The following is a 19,500-nucleotide window of genomic DNA, read 5'->3' on the forward strand; positions in this document are numbered from 1 at the left end:
CTGACCCTCCTGTAGTAACCCCTACTTTTAATACACAAACTTCTAAATGGCCCGAAACAAGGTGATAATTTTGGTGATAATTCACAACTAAATGAGCTTCAAGTTTATTTGTCGCAGGGACTTGAATCAGAGAATCCCGACGGCTCCTTCGATGTTTTGGAATGGTGGAAGGACAAACAAAAACACTATCCGGTTCTCTCAAGGATGGCTCGAGATATTTTAGGTGTTCAAGCTTCAACAGTGGCATCGGAGAGCGCATTCAGTCAAGCGAGGCTTCAAATCGGTGATCATAGAGCGTCTATGAGGGAGAGCTTGGAAAAATCAGTACTCTTCAGAGATTGGATCCGTTCGGAAAGAAGAAATTTTGGACTTGCACAATCACAACCGGAGATAGATGAAGCTTATGAAGAAATGCTAGCGGAACTTGCGCAGGATGCTGCTTCGCCCGGAAGCGGTGATGAACAAGCTTCTTTTCCACCACCACCGACGGAAATTCCTCCATCTCTTGAAGGATTTATGAGATTTGTTAGAGATAATACATAGACTAACATGTAACTTGTATTTTGGCACATCTTCCTTAGTTTTTTTCCTTTTAATGGTGGTATTAGTACCTTGTTGTGCTCATTCCATTGGGGGGAAGGAAGACTGAGAAAGATATTGCCATTCTTTGTTAATGTCGTAATAGTAAAATATATAAGACATTCCCTTGAATATTTCTTTGCAATTTATTTTGTGTTTAAATTTGATATAGTATATATATTATATATCTAATACATATAAACTATATATATATATATATATATATATATATATATATATATATATATATATGTATATACATACATACATACATACATACATACATACACATATATATAAACATATATATATATATCTTTAATACACATGGCAAAATACATAACTACCCACCTGACCTATGACCCAAATCCCCCTTACACACTTTCTGTGGATGATAATAATATTACACACGCAACCTTTCTAAAGTGTAGCTAGTACACACCACTTTTTTCTTGACCAGCTTTTCAAAATATGTGTAAAGTCACGCGCCAATAAGGTCGCGACACGTGTCCTAACTCAAGAAAAAAAAAGAAAATACTAAATTTACACCAATTGATAATATTTAAAAGAAAACAAACAAAAAAGAAACAAAGCCCCCTCCCCCACGTTTCTCATCTTCTTCTGAACCCCATACCCATCGACCTCTTCCTCTAAACTCCAACAGTCATGGCAAATCCCCACCAGAACAAAATATTAACATGAATCAAGAACCTATCCATATAATTGAAGCACCCAAACTTATCAAATTTTGAAATTTCTATTTACCAAAATTAAAATCAAAATCTGCAACCAAAATCAAAGTCAAACTTATTTTATCCCTTTATTCCGGTCACACGCTCCTCTCATTATAAAAGGAAAAAGAAAAAAAAGGAAAAGAAAAAACTTGAAAATGACTAGTTTACCGGCAAGCTTCTCGAGTAGAGAAAACGATCGAAGTAATTATCCAATGAGATTGAGTGAACAATACCTTGAGAAAAGAAAATGGAGGCTAGAAAGACATTTTTTGGTAAAAAGAAAAAAGATAAAAAGAAAAGAATAATGTAGGCCATCAGATCGACTTTATTAAATCTGAGTCGTTGGAATAAAGCTGCAGATAGGCATGTTGACAAAACATGTATAGATCTGACGTGCTCACTTTATTTGTTAAACACGCACGCCTCATCTGACAAAAGTAGTGTGTCTTAGACACACTTTAGAAAGATTGCGTGTGTAAAATAATTTTTGTTTGCAGAAAGTGTGTAAGGGGGATTTGGGTCATAGGTCAGGTGACAACTTATGTATTTTGCCTAATTTAAAAGGTGCATACATAGATTTGTTGTTATATACATATATGTAAGGTAATATATATTACATAAGGCAATATATAATTATATATACACATAATACACCCTTATATATACATACTATATATACTATATATACTATATATATTTATATAGCTATATATAAGCAATTTATACTAGTATATACATATATAGTTTACAAGAAAGTGCCTTACATAAAAAAAATTAAAAAAATAGCCTATATATATATATATGTGTGTGTGTGTACATACACATATATATATAAGGCAATATATATATCTCTAATACATATAAACTATATATATATATAAGGCAATATATATTACATAAGGCAATAATATTACATAAGGCAATATATAATTATATATACACATAATACACCCTTATATATACATACTATATATACTATATATATTTATATAGCTATATATAAGCAATTTATACTAGTATATACATATATAGTTTACAAGAAAGTGCCTTAGATAAAAAAAATTAAAAAAAATAGCCTATATATATATTACATAAGGCAATATATAATTATATATACACATAATACACCCTTATATATACATATTATATATACTATATATATTTATATAGCTATATATAAGCAATTTATGCTAGTATATACATATATAGTTTACAAGAAAATGCCTTAGATAAAAAAAATAGCCCAAAACGAAAAAGCCCGTTAGGCCCGCGGGCCCGGCCCATTTAGCCCGGGACCATGTGGGCTTAGGACCGCCGCGGGCCGGTTCCACACATTGGGACCGTTTGGCCCGGGACCGCCTCAGCCAGGCCCGTTTGGCCCGGGCCCGGACCACAATACAGCATTACGATAGACCCTTGTGGTCCGGCCCTTCCTCGGAGCCCGCGCATAGCGGGAGCTTAGTGCACCGGGCTGCCTTTAATATTGGATTATTATCCACTTCTGGAAATCCTTGTACCGGGGTTTGTATTTGGCTACTGCCAATATATGCTGAGAAAATGTTCACAGATAAAACCTTTTAGCTCATCCATCATCTCATCATCCTTCTACCTGACCAGCTAACTGTGGTCCTGTGCTCCTGTTTGAAAGAAATTCAAACATTTATTAAGTATATTTCACATTACAACTATTCTTGTGGGATGTCAACATTTGGCACCAACGAAGAGGGAAAAGAAAAGGGAGGGAGAAATGGCGACAGAATACTTAGGCCATGTCTTGGACAGAAACGAAAGGCTATGAGATTTAAACCTTCATATGGTGAATGGTTTGATCATATATTATACTTCTGGACGAAATGATCTTGTGACACTATCTTTCCTTACAACTCTTAGGGGCCGTTTGGTACATGGGATAATGATAATAATCCCGAGATAGAATTTGAAATTGTATTTATCTCGTGTTTGGTCAGAGGTATTAGCTAATCCGGGGATAAATTTTACACTAAAGTGGTGGGATTAACTATCTCATATTTAAGGGGTCGTTTGGTGCAATGGTGGGACAAACGACCCCTTAAGAATGGCAAGTATTAGCTGCTACGATCTTTGAGACCCATTAGCATGTTTTCCATAATCTAGGACGACGATACCCATAATGGCAACTACGAGAAAGAGTTTAAGAATTAAGAAAGCAACAATTGAGCTACTTTAAGAGCTAACTTTTGATAACTTTGTCTCTCCAAATCTACAATTAAGCTACAAGATGTGATATAATAGGAGTAAATTTTCTTCACTGACTTAGCAAGAATAACGACAGGATTTTGATTACATCTTCAGCTTAAAAGACCAGGATGACCACTATATTGAAACAATGAGTTGAGTTGCATAACTAAACTGCCAAAATATGACCTAAGAGTTGGTCAACATAACAGGAACTAATTTAGAAAGAAACAAAAATTGCATCTAGCAAGATACCAACAAATATTCAGATAATATGGTCTTAAAATGAGCCATGCTAATGCAGAAGTGTTCAAATGCAAGTCACAATACCTCAGCAGGACAAGGAGTTGATCAAGTGTCAGGCTCATGGCCTGACGATTGCAGGTCAACTCCTGTCCCCTCCTAATCATTGGAACATCGTCGGGGACCCAAGCTTTTACGTAGCTTAAGCAGGTTTGGCGACATATTTCTTATGTTGCGCAATAAACATCAGTATCATGTAGGAGGTCATATCCGATAAATGGAAAATAATTAACTATTTCCATATGCCTCGTTAAGTGAATCAAACTTTCATAAATCTGATCGGACTGTGGATGTGTCTTGTCTCTAACAATAAACTCAGAAAGTTTTCCATTTACTTCAATGGAGCTGCAACCAGGTGTTTTTTCTAATCCTCTTTCATCCATCATCTTCCTAACATCTCGTGCCTTATGCCGCATATTTGCTTCAACATACATATTACCAAGTAAGACATAAGTTCCACTATCAGCAGGGTCAAACTCAAGAAGTTTCAGAGCTGCCTTTTCCCCTATCTCGACGTTCCCATGAACTCGACAAGCAAAAAACAATGCTCCCCATATTGAAGCATCAGCTGCCATTGGCATTCTCTGGACAAGCTCATAAGCTTCATGCAAAAGCCCTGCCCTTCCCAAAAGGTCCACCATACAACAGTAATGTTTAGATTTAGGAGGAATTTTGAAATTTGCGCTCATTTCAGCAAACAGCTTTCGCCCTTCTTCAACCAAACCTCCATGACAACAAGCTGATAAGACCCCGAGAAGGGTGACATCATCTGGTATCAAGCCACTGTCAACCATCTTTGAAAAATATGATAGAGCATCATGTCCATTTCCATGAAATGCTAAGGCACCAATTGCAGCTGTCCAAGTCAATGAGTTTTTGACGGGCATCTCATGAAATATTTGAAGTGCCTTTTCCACATTACCACATTTGGCATACATATCAACAAGCGCAGTACCCAGTGAAACGGTTAGACAAAGCTTATGTTTTTTGATGTAGTGGTGAATCCAAATCCCAATATCAAGTGCGCCAAGTTGTGCACAAGCTGATAGGCAACTAAGCATAGTCACTTCATCAGGTTTTACATTCAAGGTTTGCATTTTGTGAAACAAAGCCAGCACCTCTTTACCACGCTTAGCTTGGACATAACCTCCGATCAAGGCATTCCACTGTACAATAGCTTTATCTGGCATCTCATTAAAAAGCCTCCTCGCTTCATCCAAAAGCCCAAGTTTAGCAAACCCACTAATCATTGTAGTCCAACTTACCATGGTCCTCTCCTCCATCCTATCAAACAAAGCCTTTGCTTCATGTAGACTCTCATTCTTCATATACATGTCTATGAGTGCATTGCAAAGTGGTATGCTAAAATTCAAGCCTATATCCATAACATAGCTATGTAACTTCCTCCCTAGCTCCAAATTCTTAAGCTGACCACACGCCCCTACTATCCCAATAATAGTAACTTCATCGGGCTCCACAGATGCCATTTTCATCTTCTCAAATACCATCAACGCCTCCCTCGGTCTCCCACTCCTAACATAACCATTAATCAATGAATTCCAAGAAACCAGGTCCCTCATAGAACTTTCATCAAACAGCTTATTTGCATCCTCCAACTTCCCACAGGATACCAAAAAATGAATCATTGCATTGAGCACAAACACATCATGATCATGACCAAACCTCAAAACATGCACAAAAATCTCCTGTCCCATATAATACAAACCCAATCTAGAACATATCTTAAGCAACAAAGGAAAAGTATGATTATCAGGCTTCAAACAACTACATTCACTCCCTTTAGTTATGAACATCTGATTATACGAAAAAATTGAATCTTTGGGGTTTTCACTTTCACTACAACCCCTTATATCCATATTCCTAGAAAATGTATTTGGGTTTTCCATATTAAGCATTTGTTTGTACAAAAAGATTCCATCTTTGGAATTTTCACTTTCACTACAACCCCTTATAGCCATATTCCAAGAAAATGTATTTGGATTTTCCATATTATACAAAATCTTTTTACAATAATGAAGATTACCCTTTTCTGAGAGGGCACAAAAGGCTATTAAACGACTTGAAGCAAACCCATCTGAGAATAGGCCAGTAATAATCATCTGAGACTGAATTTGTTTGAGTTGAGTCATGTATTTGCATTTGGTTTCTAAAAGAGAAAGTAGTGGATTGGTTTGGACAAAAATATGATTTGTCCTCCATTTGCATTGGGATTTTTCAAGTTTGGTTTTGTAGTGGGGTAATTTAGAGCAAGGGATTATAGAAGAAGAATAAAAAGAAAGGATTTTAGAGAGTGGTTTTAGTCTAAAATGGTTTAGTGATTTGTAGCAGTTGATGTTGAGGGATGTAGAAATGATGTGCATCTTGGGAAGATTAAAACTTTCGCCATATTCAGCTGAAGAAGAATGAAGACAGATTTTATAGGACAAATTTGGAAATTTTGGTAACAGATGAACAAATATTCAAAAGGATTGCAATTTGTTGAAAAGGAATCTGGTTAAAAAAGAAAGGGTGTTTTCAACGACATTTTGGTTCTTTGTCCTTAAAAATAAAAATGACATGACCAAAGATGAAAATAGAGGTATTTTTACTCTTGGGAGAATTGTCAAGATACCGTTATAACTCTCTATAACAACATCTTTATATAACAGTCATTTACCGTAAAAGCCAAGTTCTCCTCAGAATCGATTTTTTAAGTTATATTTTACCTATCTATAGCAAAATGCTCTTTATAAAATTACCCTTCTATAACAGCCACAGAGAATCATTAAGATTACTAATAACAGTTTTAAAAATATGCACACAATCTTTTTCATTAAACAAAGTTTCTATCTTGCATAAGATATAAGATTTGAAGATTTGCACATAATATCTTTTCCATTGGACAAATTCCAAAAAATATTTAGATAGAAAATTAAACTATTAAGCTCTTAGATTGTCTTTAAGGGAAAACTATTGATACCTTTTTGCTGAAAATTTGAACGCGAATCTTCGCCAATTCAAACGTTATATTGCTAGTAAGAGAATAAATCTACAAAGCAAGCTACAATTACAATGTTCTTCCATCAATCTTAAAGGAATTTATTTTTCTAGGTAGCTCTAAATTGCCTGTTATGTATTAGCTTTCTTTTATATATAACATTAAAAAGAAGAAAAAATTGATTTTTAGATAATTTTTATCTATAATAGGTAAAAAAAAAATTTTAACATCAAATGTTGTTATAACGGCCATTCACTATAAAAGCCAAAAAATATCAGAACAAACGAGGTGGTTATAGAGAGGATTGAGTATAAGTAGAAATCTAATCAACTAAAGTCGAAAAAGAGAAAGCGGTCTACAATTGCCCTTTTGTGCTAGCTTAAACTTCATGGTTTAACTTGAATGGACTTTGTGCATTAAAGGCAACTTTCCAAGTACAAAGCATAGTACAACAGGGACACAGAAACTAGGAGAATATATTGCATAACACTCACCTGTGGCTTTATTAGAAGCTGATAACATAAAATTAACAAAAAAAAAAACTGATATGGAAGCAGGCTGACTCTAGCTACTGGAAAAGACTGTATCAGATCAGATGAGAGCTGAGCTACTAATCTGCACAAGTTTTACAAATATAGAACACCAAAATTGCCTATATACTAAAAGAAAACTGAGACTAAATCACTGTACAAAATCACCTTTCTCCTACTATTACTACTTGTTCCTCCTGATTAGTTATGAAGAAAATTGCATCTAGGACCCTTTATACATCGACCACTCGGATAATATGGGCAGGGCTTATTCTTGTTGAAGCCACCTCTAGATGAACCTCCAGGCCCTTTATTTCCAAAAGACGATTGCCTATCCCAGTTCCTACTATTGTAACCAGAATTACTACCATGAGATCCTTTGTCCCTCTGACCCGAGAATCTCCCATCTTGATGGTGATCATTATTTCTTGTCCCCCGACTTCCACTAGGTGCGCCCCTACCTTGATTTGAATCTCCTTGAGATGGTCCTTGGATATGTGCTCCAGGATTTCCAGTTCCTATAGCCGCCCACCCATTACCAGATGTAGGCGCTTGAATAGTTGATCCTGAGCTCACTGTTGGAGCGACCCAACCTGGATTGGCATTTCCAGGCGCCAAGCCCTGAACGCCAGGATTCCCTGATTGTGCAACCCATCCGGGGTTCGGATTCCCAGGAAGTGCCCCAGTGGGAACCCACCCAGGATTTGCGTTCCCTTGAGGCATTGCTTGAACAGTCGCTCCCCAGTTCACATTCATGATTGCTGGTACAGGTCCACCCCAGCCCACATTTGGATTTCCTGGCATCATACCCCAGCCATTGTTATTTTCAGGTCTTAACGCTGAAGCAGAACTCATATTCTCTTGCAAACCACCCCATGGAACGTTAGGCATAGTTGTAGGCTGTATGTTCTGTTGGCTGCCTTGAGCTGGAGCTCTCCAATAATCAGGTTGAGGCAAAACTGAGGCACCTGCATTTGAATAATTTCCAGCAACATTCTGAACAGATGACGACATAGTACCCCAGTTACCATATCCCTGGGGCTGCCCTGGTGCCAGAACAGAAACATTTGGCTCTCCCTTGGAAGGTGCAGCTGCAACCCAAGTATTGACATCCACATTAGGGTTCTGCATATCAAGCGATTCTGCTTGGAGAGCTGCTGCATCCCATGCACCAAGTTGGCTATTCATCACTGCTGTATGTTGTTCGCTACTAGCAGCAAATGACTGAGCATTTTGCAAAGAATATCCAGACTGTGCAGCAGTTACCTGCTCAGAAGTGGGCGCTAGACCAAAATCACTACCAGAATTCACATTATTACTATCCGATCCCCTAACTGAATGCACACCAGAATTTTGAACAGAAGTAGAAGTATGAATCCCACCATCTGGTGGAGCGGGAGGAGATTGGAGAACTCTGTTACCACTAGGATACAAATTTGCAGCTGTAACAGCAGATCCATCTCCTCCAACCCAACCGGCAGTATTCTGCTTTGGAGTAGGAGAAGGGAGATTCATAGAATCATTGTTACTCCAACTCTCCGTAGAAAGAGCAGACACTTCACCAGAAGAAGTCATTCCACCTCCAGAGGGAACCAAACGACGAGAATTCTGAGATCCAATATTCTGGTCGACTTGAGGTCTCTCTCCATCTTGTTTTTGCAGAACAGTTGTTGAAAGTATATTGTCAACTGCTGATGGCACTTTCTCAAACCTCCCTGCCAATGCATCAGTCAAAAGAATAGATTCCTCTTGTTTATCCGTAGTTTTCCATATTTTCAATTCAGCAGGGAAGTATCCTGTATTGCTCCATTTACGCAACTGAACCATAGAAAATGGTCCCTGTATTTTACCAGAAGGATCCTTGTAATGCCACATTTTTTCAGCTTCATTGATCTTGATGGAAGTTTCTGCAACCTTACTCTGGAGTATAGCTGGAGAACCTACCGATGACACACCAGAAAATGATTCCGTTCTTGACAAAAATTGGCTATTCCGTCCAGTTGGGTCGGAATTAGCAGCAGACGTCAGCTTCTCCAGATTCTTAGATTCTGTCTCCCTATCTCTTCCTTCATTCCATGTATCTTCATTCAGTCCCCCTCCAGAGTGCGCACCATCTTCACTTCTGCTCAAAACGTTTTTACCAGAGGAACTCCTGTTTAATTCCAAGTTCTTTGAAGAAACTTTTCCTACAGCCCCCCAGGATTCTTTTGGAGAAAAATTGCTTCTTGGAGAAACTGGCGCACGTCCTCTCCGGCTAAAACTTGAATCTCTAGACCTCATGTAAACATCTGCATGCAGAAGCAGCAACTTCCAAATTATACACAGCAAGTTGTATTAACTATAACAGATGAAGAAGAAAAGGGAACTAATAGAACCTCGTCTATCATTACTTTCACTATCCTCATCCTCAGACTCGTAGCTTGGGTCCATTTTTGGATCTGCATGTATTTCTGGAACTTCCTCAAGTCTACGCTGACGCTCATCGGGAGTCTTTAAGAGCTGTAGTTTCTCTACACATTCTCTAAGTGTAATCATTAGTTAAGGAGTATATAAGAGTGACTGATTCAGCCCAAGCGACAAGAAGCAAAGACTAATAGAAGGGGGATGGGATAATTGCTTCTAAAGGTGTCATCTTCTGTTGTGTAGGTGGATCTCTCCATATTAGATCTGGACAAAACAATGTTCAAGGTCCAAAATTCAAACAATGCCAAAGTGAGGATAAGTTTATTAAACAACATAAAATAACAATTAAAAGGAAACGTTTTTAAAAAAAAGGAAACACATGAATTACTGCAAGAGCACAGAACACTCATAATCTAGGGATTGAATCCTAATGCAAACCCAGCCATGACCTGAAGTACATATGCTTAAAAAAAAAGCAATAATAATTTTCATAAGCAAACTTTATTCCATCCTATGATATCAAGGAAATTTTGTTATCAGGCCCTAGCAGGATAGCACTACACACAATATTTGGCCTAACGGTCCTGCTCCAGAGAAAAAAATGAAAACCAAAGAAGAATTTATCTGTCAAGCAAATATTGCATTGCAGTTTGATATTGGCAGGAGGGAAAGGGAAACAAATAGAAATGACAAAATTTTGGCAAACAAAGGATATTCCTTCTTGCGTCCTTTCTCACTTGCTCGATCACGAAGATGACTGAGACGGAGTATCTCTGACTCCAGCCACTGAACATGAGCAAAAAGAACCAGGCAAGATATATTAGAACAACTTGGGAACCCATTAGAGGACGGTTAAAAGCAGAAAGAATCCATCAGAAGTGCAAAACCAAAGAACAAAATCAGAACAGAGCATAACCTGACACAATTCTTTTCACACCAAGTGGAATAGAACTTTTTATGCTAAAGACCCTCAAAAAATAATCAACTTTTAAAAAGTCAATAAAAAGATTTTGACACCTAACCATTATCGTTTGTTAAACAGGTTGAAACTGGGTAACTGAACTCCATAAGGTTTATGGTAGCCAACAAATGAGTGTATCTCTGAATTCTTATAGAGGTCAATAACCATGGCTGGTATATGTGTTGACGAGACTTCTCCAATCCTCAGAATGCTAAAGGGTAAGTACAAAGATCTAAAACCTACAAATTTCCCACTTCCACTTACAATATCGCATTCAATATGCCTTTCTATTTTCTATCCTAAATGTCCTAGCACAATAGTAGCATCTCCAACGCTTAATCTGCAAAGTGCTAACTGCCAAAACTTCTTTTCTTTGATAAGGTAAAGATTTTATTGATAGATAAGGGCAAAAATCCCAGTATACAAGAGGTATACAAGAAATAAAGAATACTACGCTAGTACCGATTCGTGTAGATAAAAATGCATCTAAAGAACCAGGCACTGCAGGTCAAATAAACAGTCATGACTGAATAGCTAGTCCAAAAAGGGACACATAGCTTATACATAGAATTTCCACAAGTTAACTCATGAAGATTGCACGTGTATCCAGGGACAGAGGAGACAGCCACATAGAAGGAAACGGAAACCCACTTCATTCCAAGTTTTAAGAAAGCAATAGAAGCAATAATCTGCCAAAAAGGAACTTCACTCCAACTGCAGATTTACTTTCTTTCAACCTTATTAATCACTGGCAGATCTGTAAATGACAATCCTATGCATATTGATAGAACTATTCAAATGAAACTATTCTGTTTAACTTACATCATTAACTCTTGCTGCATGTATTTCCATGGCCTTGTCAAGAATATCACCCTGTGAATAAACCAATTTAATCAGCATAACGAGAATAAGTGCAACCCAGAAGTATTTATCGATATCAAGCTGCAGCATACCACTTTTGGTCTATCAATGAGTCCACATCTCATACTCTGGCGCAGACGCTTGCATTCTTCCTAACAAGTCATAAGAGATACGTGTGAACAGCTTGAACAGCAGACAATACTTTTCTTCCGATAAGTACAATTTCATTAAATGCATCAAGAAGGTGCTAATATGTACGAATAGAAGACAACCAGCTTTAAGATCATTGCCTTTTTTCCAAGGGGGACAGGTGAAAAATATTAAGAATATCACGAACAAGTATAGCATGGATGAAGCAATACCGTCAGTTTGGCAAATATTTTTTTCCCTTATGGGAGCCGGGGCCGGGGGGTCAAAAGGATACTTTTGTTGGATAACAAATCAAACCTGGAGTATCTAAACCCTTTGCTTTAGAATTCATGAGCATTAATCGTGTTCATACTCCAAAGCAACCCAAACACCAATGCAGTAGGCAAACTCTGGTTGAGCATAACCCCTTCCCTCTTGTTTCCACGTTTTCCTTTCTGGATACAAAACTCCTTCCCTCATCTTCAGTGTTTTCTTTTATGCGACGTCCGGTTTCCAGGGTTCTACTGAGAATGGAGAAGTGATTGCTCCCAACAAATGGTCTTTATGTGTTTAGATGATATAGGAAAATAGAAAAAGGCAGGGAAAACAATGGTTGATTCCAAGTACAGCATTGTCCATACAAAGCATGAGGAGAAAGGATTTTTTTTTTTTTTTTTAAATGGTAAGGTATTATAGATATAAAAAAAATCAGCACTAAGAGAGTTTTCTGTGGTTACATCCCAGAAAAGAACAAAAAAAGAAAAGAAAACCCTCTGTGTCTATACAAAAGACTATGAATTCTAGTAGGGCGAACCTCAAAAAAAAAAAAAAAAGGTATGCGTACACATTACCCTGCCCATACCCCAGTTTGTGGGATTTTACTGGGTAGTTGTTGTTGTTGTTGTTTCACTATCATCTATCCAATCCTGTTTACACCAAAAAGATATCAACAAAATGCAGTCTGATTTGATCTTCAAGAATGAATTCTCCTGTCCTTCAAAGCATCTAGTAGGGTGAACCTCAAACCCTCTAGTACTCCAATAACCCCCTCTCTCTTCAGTCGCCAGTCAACAACGCAAACAGCAGTCGAACTCCAATGGTGACCTTCCAAGCATTGGTTTTAACAAGCTTCACTATATTGTGATAAGAACTTCAGTCACCTTAATTCCATTGCTTTCACTTCTATCATAGATAAATTTTTGGCTTAATACACAAAAATTCTTCTAGACTTTGCTCGTTTGCAACTTGAGCACTTAGAGTATCCAGGGCTTCTATTACACTTGAATTACATTTTTTATCTCTATTACTACTTTGGACAAAAATTTGGTGGGAATGTCTCCACACATGTGGAATTTTTTACATTGAACAAAGTTCTAATTTTTTTTAACTCAGATATTTGGGAGCACTTCTATTCCAGCCAGAACTATTAAAAGATTGGCTGATAATCCATTTTTTAGGGCAGTAACAGTTCTAAATTTTAAGCACATCGCGTGTTACTTCAAATTAACTTATTTCTGTTTAAGCTCACGCATTTTTGGGAATCCATGTAACAAGCATGGAAGCTCTATTTTTCCCACCATAGTATTTGTTCTGTTTAAACTTGCTCATTTTTTGAGAATCTGTTTGCTCGAAATCCATTTATTTTCTGGCATAACTACAGCTATAAATTTTTTACAAGCAGCATTTATTTTTATTAAAATTATTCTTTCTGTTTATAGTTGCGCATTTTTGGAATGTAACAAGTTTGGTTGCAACTCTTATTTTTGGGCTTGATCCAATGTTCTAAACAAAAAAAAAAAATGAGAGGAAAAAATAGCATATAAAAAGAAATACAGTCAAAACAACTAGTAATGGTATATGATCATGTGACAATTAGTTGTTGGAACAAAAAGCCACAAAGAACTGAAACCACTCTTCGAAAATAGACACTAGAAATTGTAATTAAGGGGATAACCAGAACCTCACATAATTCAGTTGTGGCAATGCAAACTGAGCCAACTTAAGGAATTGTTTTGTAGTAATCCCAAAATTTACCAAAAATTGTGTTTCTAATAACTCTATTTGTAATGAAAACCTTTTTTTTTTATAAGGATTTGTAATGAAAACCTTGTGATATGAAAACAAGAAAAAACAGTTTTGTGAGAATTTTCTTTCTTTGTTCTTTTGAATTATTTATCAGGATTTCATTTATTTTGATATGTGTTTCTTTCCCACGGCTTTTCTCATCTTCACCAATTTCATAATGCCAAACTAGGTGTTTCAAACTATATTTCATGATGGAGCACATGAAGCGTATATTCAATCACCTCTGTGAAATCTTGATTTGAGATTGTATCAATTGATAAAATCTCTGTCTTGTTCAGATTTAAGATCTCCAGCACAATATCAGTTGTCCTCTTCCCAAGTTTGTATGGTTCGGCAGCTTTGCTTGTACCTGCAGCCAGAACCACATTGTTCAGAAAAAGAAGTTGAGCTTCAAATAAAATGCATGTACATAATGATAACATAAAAGCAAAAAGAACAAAAAAGGTACAAGCAAGCAATGTCCTGAAAGCTACATGTAATTACCTACAACTTGCACCAGCCTATAAAGGTCCTGCTTCTGAACGTTACCAGAAATTCGTATTCTCACAAAGGTTCCAATAATTTTATCACGGAATTTGTCATCCTCTTCAAAGAGGTCCTCCACCAACTTCCGTCGTAGGTAAATTAAGCTGATGTTATGCACATCAATAGCCGCATAATCATCAAGATTTGACTGAGGTCCCCTGTTTTCACCTTTCTTACGTTTACGCTTCCTGTCTTTGACTGCTCTTGTAGGAGTGTCAGCACTTGCATCAGCTTCAAATTGATTAAATTCTGTATCAACTACACTACCTTGAACATCATCAGTCTGAGAATCCTCTTTCATAAGAAAATGAGACTCAAGTAGTTTTAACATCTCAAAGTGCCCAACTCGTGGCTTTCCAAATAATCTTTCAAGTCTTGAATCACATATAATTTGACTTTTACGACGAGGATCACGCAGTTTGTTTGTTTTGATATATTCGAGCAACAGAGCTTGCACATCAAATTGAGAAAGAACAGAAGTGTCACCACTTTTCATGTGCTTAACAAATTCAAGCATCTCTTTTGATGCCCACTCAGTGGTGCCAGCAGTGGAGAAGCCTTCGCTAAGAGTGGCAGCCATAGTTGTTGCATCCTCTTCCTTTCTGACAGATTTTGAACGCTTTCTTAGTTTTCTTCTTTTAGTTTTACTGGCTTCCAATCTCTCAGCGGAAGCATCTGAACCAGAACCTGCATCATCATTATTGTCAAATTGTGCTTCAACCAGTTCTTGTTTAGAAGCTGACACATTAGCCCCTTTCCAAGGACTTTTGGCATCAGCTATTTCATCTGAAGATAAAGATAGCTTCGTTTTTAAATCCACCAAGTAGTCCTTGAACAGATACTCAAAGCTACTCTTGTCATCAAAATCTACCGGACCCTGGGCCAGCAAAGAGTAACAAGATCAGAACTGTGCTACAGGTTTAAACTAAAAATCGCTACCATTTTAAGGAACAAATTAGAATCATCAATCAATTACCACTAGAAAAACAGAAACGAGAAACACAGAATTGTTCGTGTTGCTAGCAACCATATAAAAGAGAACTTTGATATTCTATTTATATATATTAGATGATATTTTAGATATTTAATTTAATCAAACAAACCAAAATTGGTCTCAATGTCTATATCACCATATGCCTACTACACCACTCATAAACCCAACCCCACTTAGAGTATTAACTTGGTCTCTCATTACTATTCGATATAGCATAAAAGTTTATAACCAAAGTTTCTATGCACTTAAATGGCTCGGATAATGGATATGATAGGCTAACTGTCCCATGCCCAACTTCCTTACTTTTTAACCAATGTCGCCAATCATTATGTTCTTTAATCTTCTTCGAATCTTTCTTTAAGCACTCCAATTACAGCAACTAATATTTAAATTGAACGTTAAACAACGTCAAAATATGCACATCCATAGGTTGTGCAACGACCTCGGTTGTGAATAGCTTATATCCAGTCAACAGCTCAAGAGGATAGCAAGGTATAGTAGAACTACATACATCATTGTCTTCTTTACCGAGGCCTTCTATTAGCTTGACAGTTCTCATGCAGATCTTGCAAAAACCCTTGCTTCCTCTTACACATAGGATGACATCGTCTTTGATGCACCCCTTGCATAATGAAAATGTACATGTGTAGCACATATAGTAAGCATTCTTCTGACAAATAGTACACTGATGCCAACCTGAAAAAAGTACAAAAAGAGCTGAAATGTAAAAGCAATAGGCAAGTAGACGAAGAAACATGTTTCAAAGTTCTACTAAACTATGATAGAAGATAGCAGCTTATTCTTTCACATCCTGAATAGTATAAATAAGAAGGTGCAAGTAAATAAAGAAACATGTATCAAAGTTCTAATAAACTTTGATAGAAGATAGCAGTTTATTCTTTCACATCCTGAATAGTATAAAGAAGTACTAAACGTGATATTTTAGTTCTCAAAGATTGAATTTTTTTCTAATGAACTTCTCAATCTAATAGCGTGTTAATGAATTTTTTCATCCAGTACTATAAAAAGCACAAGCCAATAGAAGTTTCCGTCAACTGACAGAAACGCGAAGCTATGAACCAGATGGCAGAAGTGAACAATACAACTCTAACAACTTTACATGTTGCCAAAAGTCATCATTTCTCTACTCGACTCAGAGTAACCATTATTGTTCACTGCCCAGCGGAAGTAAATAGCACCCCCAGCTATGCTTAAAAATTGACACTGGCCCCACTCTAGTTTAATGAACTTCAAGACAGCTCCATTCCATCTTAAGATATTTACAATCACCTCGTATAAAAATGGAAATATTTGATTAATGCATCCTAAGTGTATCAGTTATCCACACTTCCTTTATATCATATACAGGATTCAGCTGCAACTGTACAATCCTCTGTCGAAGGAAAAATCCACCTTTCTCTTTGCTCATTCCCTTCTATTCCATTGTATTTGACACCAAATACCACCTCTCTTTCTTTGTCATTCCCAATCTTCTGTATTTGTTTTCATATATTTCTAGGTGTGCAGAAGATTCCTACATGTATAAATGACTGAGTAGTTTGACAGATACTTGTGGTTAAATCACTTTCACAACTCCACAAGAAAAAAAGGGGAAAAGATTCACTTTCACAACTTGTATATAGTTTTCGCACCATCTTGGGATGTTATTAATGAATGAAGTTTGATTTATAGTCGAAAAAGTTATCCCACAAAGCATTTATATGTAATTTCCAAATATTGAGTCTTGTTGGCTTAGATGTTCAACTTCTAGAGAAGACTTTGGAAATAAATCAAAGTGCGAAATACATATCAATGTGTATTTCTATATTTACAAAACTAATACAAGAGAACTTTGTGGTACATGTTACTCAATAAAGTCAGATGAGTTTAGCAAAGAGGTAAAATAGAGCACTCACCACAATTCCAGCGTCCCTTGGCACGGAAAAATTCCTCGTCCCTATCAATACATGAAGGATGATATGCTTTGGTACAACCCCTAGAAATTAAAGAGCACCATAGAGGCACCACGTGAGCAAATTCCATGAAATGTGAACAAAGCAAAATTATATTTTTAACATACATATGTTTCTAAAACAAACAATCTTTACCTACGGTCACATAGCACCAAAGCCCCTCCATCAAAGCAAATGAAGCAAACATCCTCTCCAATAGCTTTCTTACTTGAAGTTCTTCCTCCAGACTTGGACTTCCCAGTACTCTTAGTAATTTTTCTCTTCCTCTTTCCTCCAGAAGCTTTCCCTGACTCTGTCATGTCAGTTTCAGTCTCTATTTCAGTAGTAGTTGCATTAGCAGCCTCGTCCTCAGCACCCGTCTCTTCGTCCTCCTCTTCGTCTAGAGAAACATGTTCCACTTCTTCATGCTTCATTTCATCCGTTTCCACATCTTTCTCTGATTCTATTCTAGCTTCAACAGTTGTAATATCAACCCCTGATGCCATTTCATCATCTCCCTCATCTCCCTTGTTTCGAGTCACAACTTTCTCCCCATTAGCAGCACCCGTCCCTTCATCCTCCTCTAGAGGAACAGGTTCCCCTTCTTCATGCTTCATTGTATCCATTTCCACATCTTTCTCCGACTCTATCCTAGCTTCAACAGCTGAAGTATCTACCTGTGTAACCATTTCATTATCTCCTTCTTTTTGAGCCACAACCACTTTCTCCCCAGTAGCAGCCTCACCCTCAGCACCAGTACCTTCGTCATGCTTTGTTGTACCCATTTCCACATCTTTCTCCAACTCTATTCCAGCTTCAACAGCAGAAATATCTATCCCTGATGCCATTTTATCATTTTCCTCATTTCGAGTCACAATCACTTTCTCCTCATTAGCAGTTTTCTCATCATCAGCATCCATTGTTTCATCTTCATTTTCTAGAGTGACCCCTCCTAAATCATCTAACACAACAGGAGGAATTTTCACTTCCTCGCTCTTTATTGCCTCCATTTCTCCAGCTTTCCCTAACCCTAGACTACTACTAGCTTCAACAGTTGAAACATTTGCCTCTGTCACTATTTCACCATTCTCCATATTATCGTTTCTAGTCAGAATTTTTGTTTCACCATTCTCCGCGTCCTCCAACTTTTCTCTGTCTTCAACAATTGAAATATTTGCCTCCCCCATTGTTTCATCATTCCCATTCTCATTCTCATTCTCATTTCTCGTCATAGCCACTGTCTCATCAACAGTACCAGCTGGCAAACAACTGCTAGCTTCCTCCACCGTCGCAATCACTGCCTCTGCCACCTCATTTTTCTCCAACGCCGTTACATTTTCCTCTTCCACTACTTTGTTCTCCTCATTTTCCGTCCCTGTAACCGTTGTTTCTTCCATACATGGGCCCGCCTCGGCCATTACTTCTCCTTCTACCACTGCTTCGTCATTCTCCACATTTTCAGCTACTGCAACGTCATCATCACCACCGCCACTGTGCTGACAACTGTCTCCGGCAACCTCTGATTCTACCACCGGTGGTCCCACCTCCGGCACGGGCAAAATCGTATTACTCTCAACTACCGGTGTCGGTGACGTGGCACTCGATTCAATAACAGGTTCGGATTTTAGCTCGTCGGTCATGATTGGGTTATTCACATTGGAAATTGATTCTTCGTCTTCCGCCATGAAAGTGGATTACAACCAAACCCTAACCCTAGATTTTTTTCTACTCTTCTTTTTTTGTCTGTGATTAAATAGAGAAAAAAGTATTACAAATTGCTGCTGATGAGAGTACTACATATATGTTTATGAATGTATAAAATCGGATTTAATTGTATTGAAAAAAAAAGTGAAATTGGATTTGTCTTTTTATCGGCGTTATATGAAGAACTGTTTTCTTGACAGAGGGAGGGGGAGAGAGGGCTAACGGATTAAACAAGAAAATGTAAATGACAGATGAAGCCCAGTCGAAGGCCCAACTCGAACTATTTCTTAAATGTGATCTTTACACAAGTAGCTTTTGAATTAAGTATTTACTTTTTCTAGCCGATATATATATATAAATTAGATTATACACGTATTATATATGGATTATTCATATGTTATATATTTTCCGCCTATTTTTAGTTTACATATTAGGTAAGCAAACTATTTAGGTTCGTTTTTTTTTCTTCTAAATCTTATGTTTTGGTAAGTAGGTAATTCTTGCGCTTGCTGGTCATAACATATTTTT

The 19,500-nt window shown here is 37.2% G+C and overlaps 2 protein-coding genes across 5 annotated transcripts; both read right to left on the bottom strand.

Annotated features, from left to right (window-relative positions):
• Positions 1-2,541: 2,541 nt before the first annotated feature.
• On the bottom strand, positions 2,542-6,380 carry LOC107829016 (pentatricopeptide repeat-containing protein At2g22410, mitochondrial-like). Its single transcript, XM_075237459.1, has 2 exons — positions 3,858-6,380; positions 2,542-2,950 (listed from the first exon to the last, which is right to left on the bottom strand). Exon 1 carries the CDS (start codon positions 6,209-6,211, stop codon positions 3,998-4,000), a length of 2,214 nt encoding a protein of 737 aa, XP_075093560.1. The 5' UTR covers positions 6,212-6,380; the 3' UTR covers positions 2,542-2,950; positions 3,858-3,997.
• A 906-nt stretch (positions 6,381-7,286) lies between these two features.
• On the bottom strand, positions 7,287-19,232 carry LOC107764512 (zinc finger CCCH domain-containing protein 19). 4 transcript variants are annotated; one of them, XM_075237466.1, is made up of 10 exons: positions 17,425-19,232; positions 17,233-17,312; positions 15,828-16,012; positions 14,281-15,199; positions 14,019-14,146; positions 11,676-11,735; positions 11,545-11,595; positions 10,477-10,547; positions 9,749-9,885; positions 7,287-9,646 (listed from the first exon to the last, which is right to left on the bottom strand). In XM_075237466.1, exons 1-10 carry the CDS (start codon positions 18,951-18,953, stop codon positions 7,560-7,562), a joined length of 5,247 nt encoding a protein of 1,748 aa, XP_075093567.1. In that variant the 5' UTR covers positions 18,954-19,232; the 3' UTR covers positions 7,287-7,559. The 4 variants fall into 4 exon arrangements, with proteins under 4 accessions (XP_075093567.1, XP_075093565.1, XP_075093566.1 ...); XM_075237464.1 differs by having other exon boundaries at positions 9,734-9,884; positions 10,476-10,547; XM_075237465.1 differs by having other exon boundaries at positions 9,749-9,879; positions 10,468-10,547.
• Between the last annotated feature and the right edge of the window lie 268 nt (positions 19,233-19,500).

The sequence above is a fragment of the Nicotiana tabacum genome, chromosome 18 (assembly GCF_000715075.1).
Source record: "Nicotiana tabacum cultivar K326 chromosome 18, ASM71507v2, whole genome shotgun sequence".
NCBI classification, from domain to species: Eukaryota; Viridiplantae; Streptophyta; class Magnoliopsida; order Solanales; family Solanaceae; genus Nicotiana; species Nicotiana tabacum.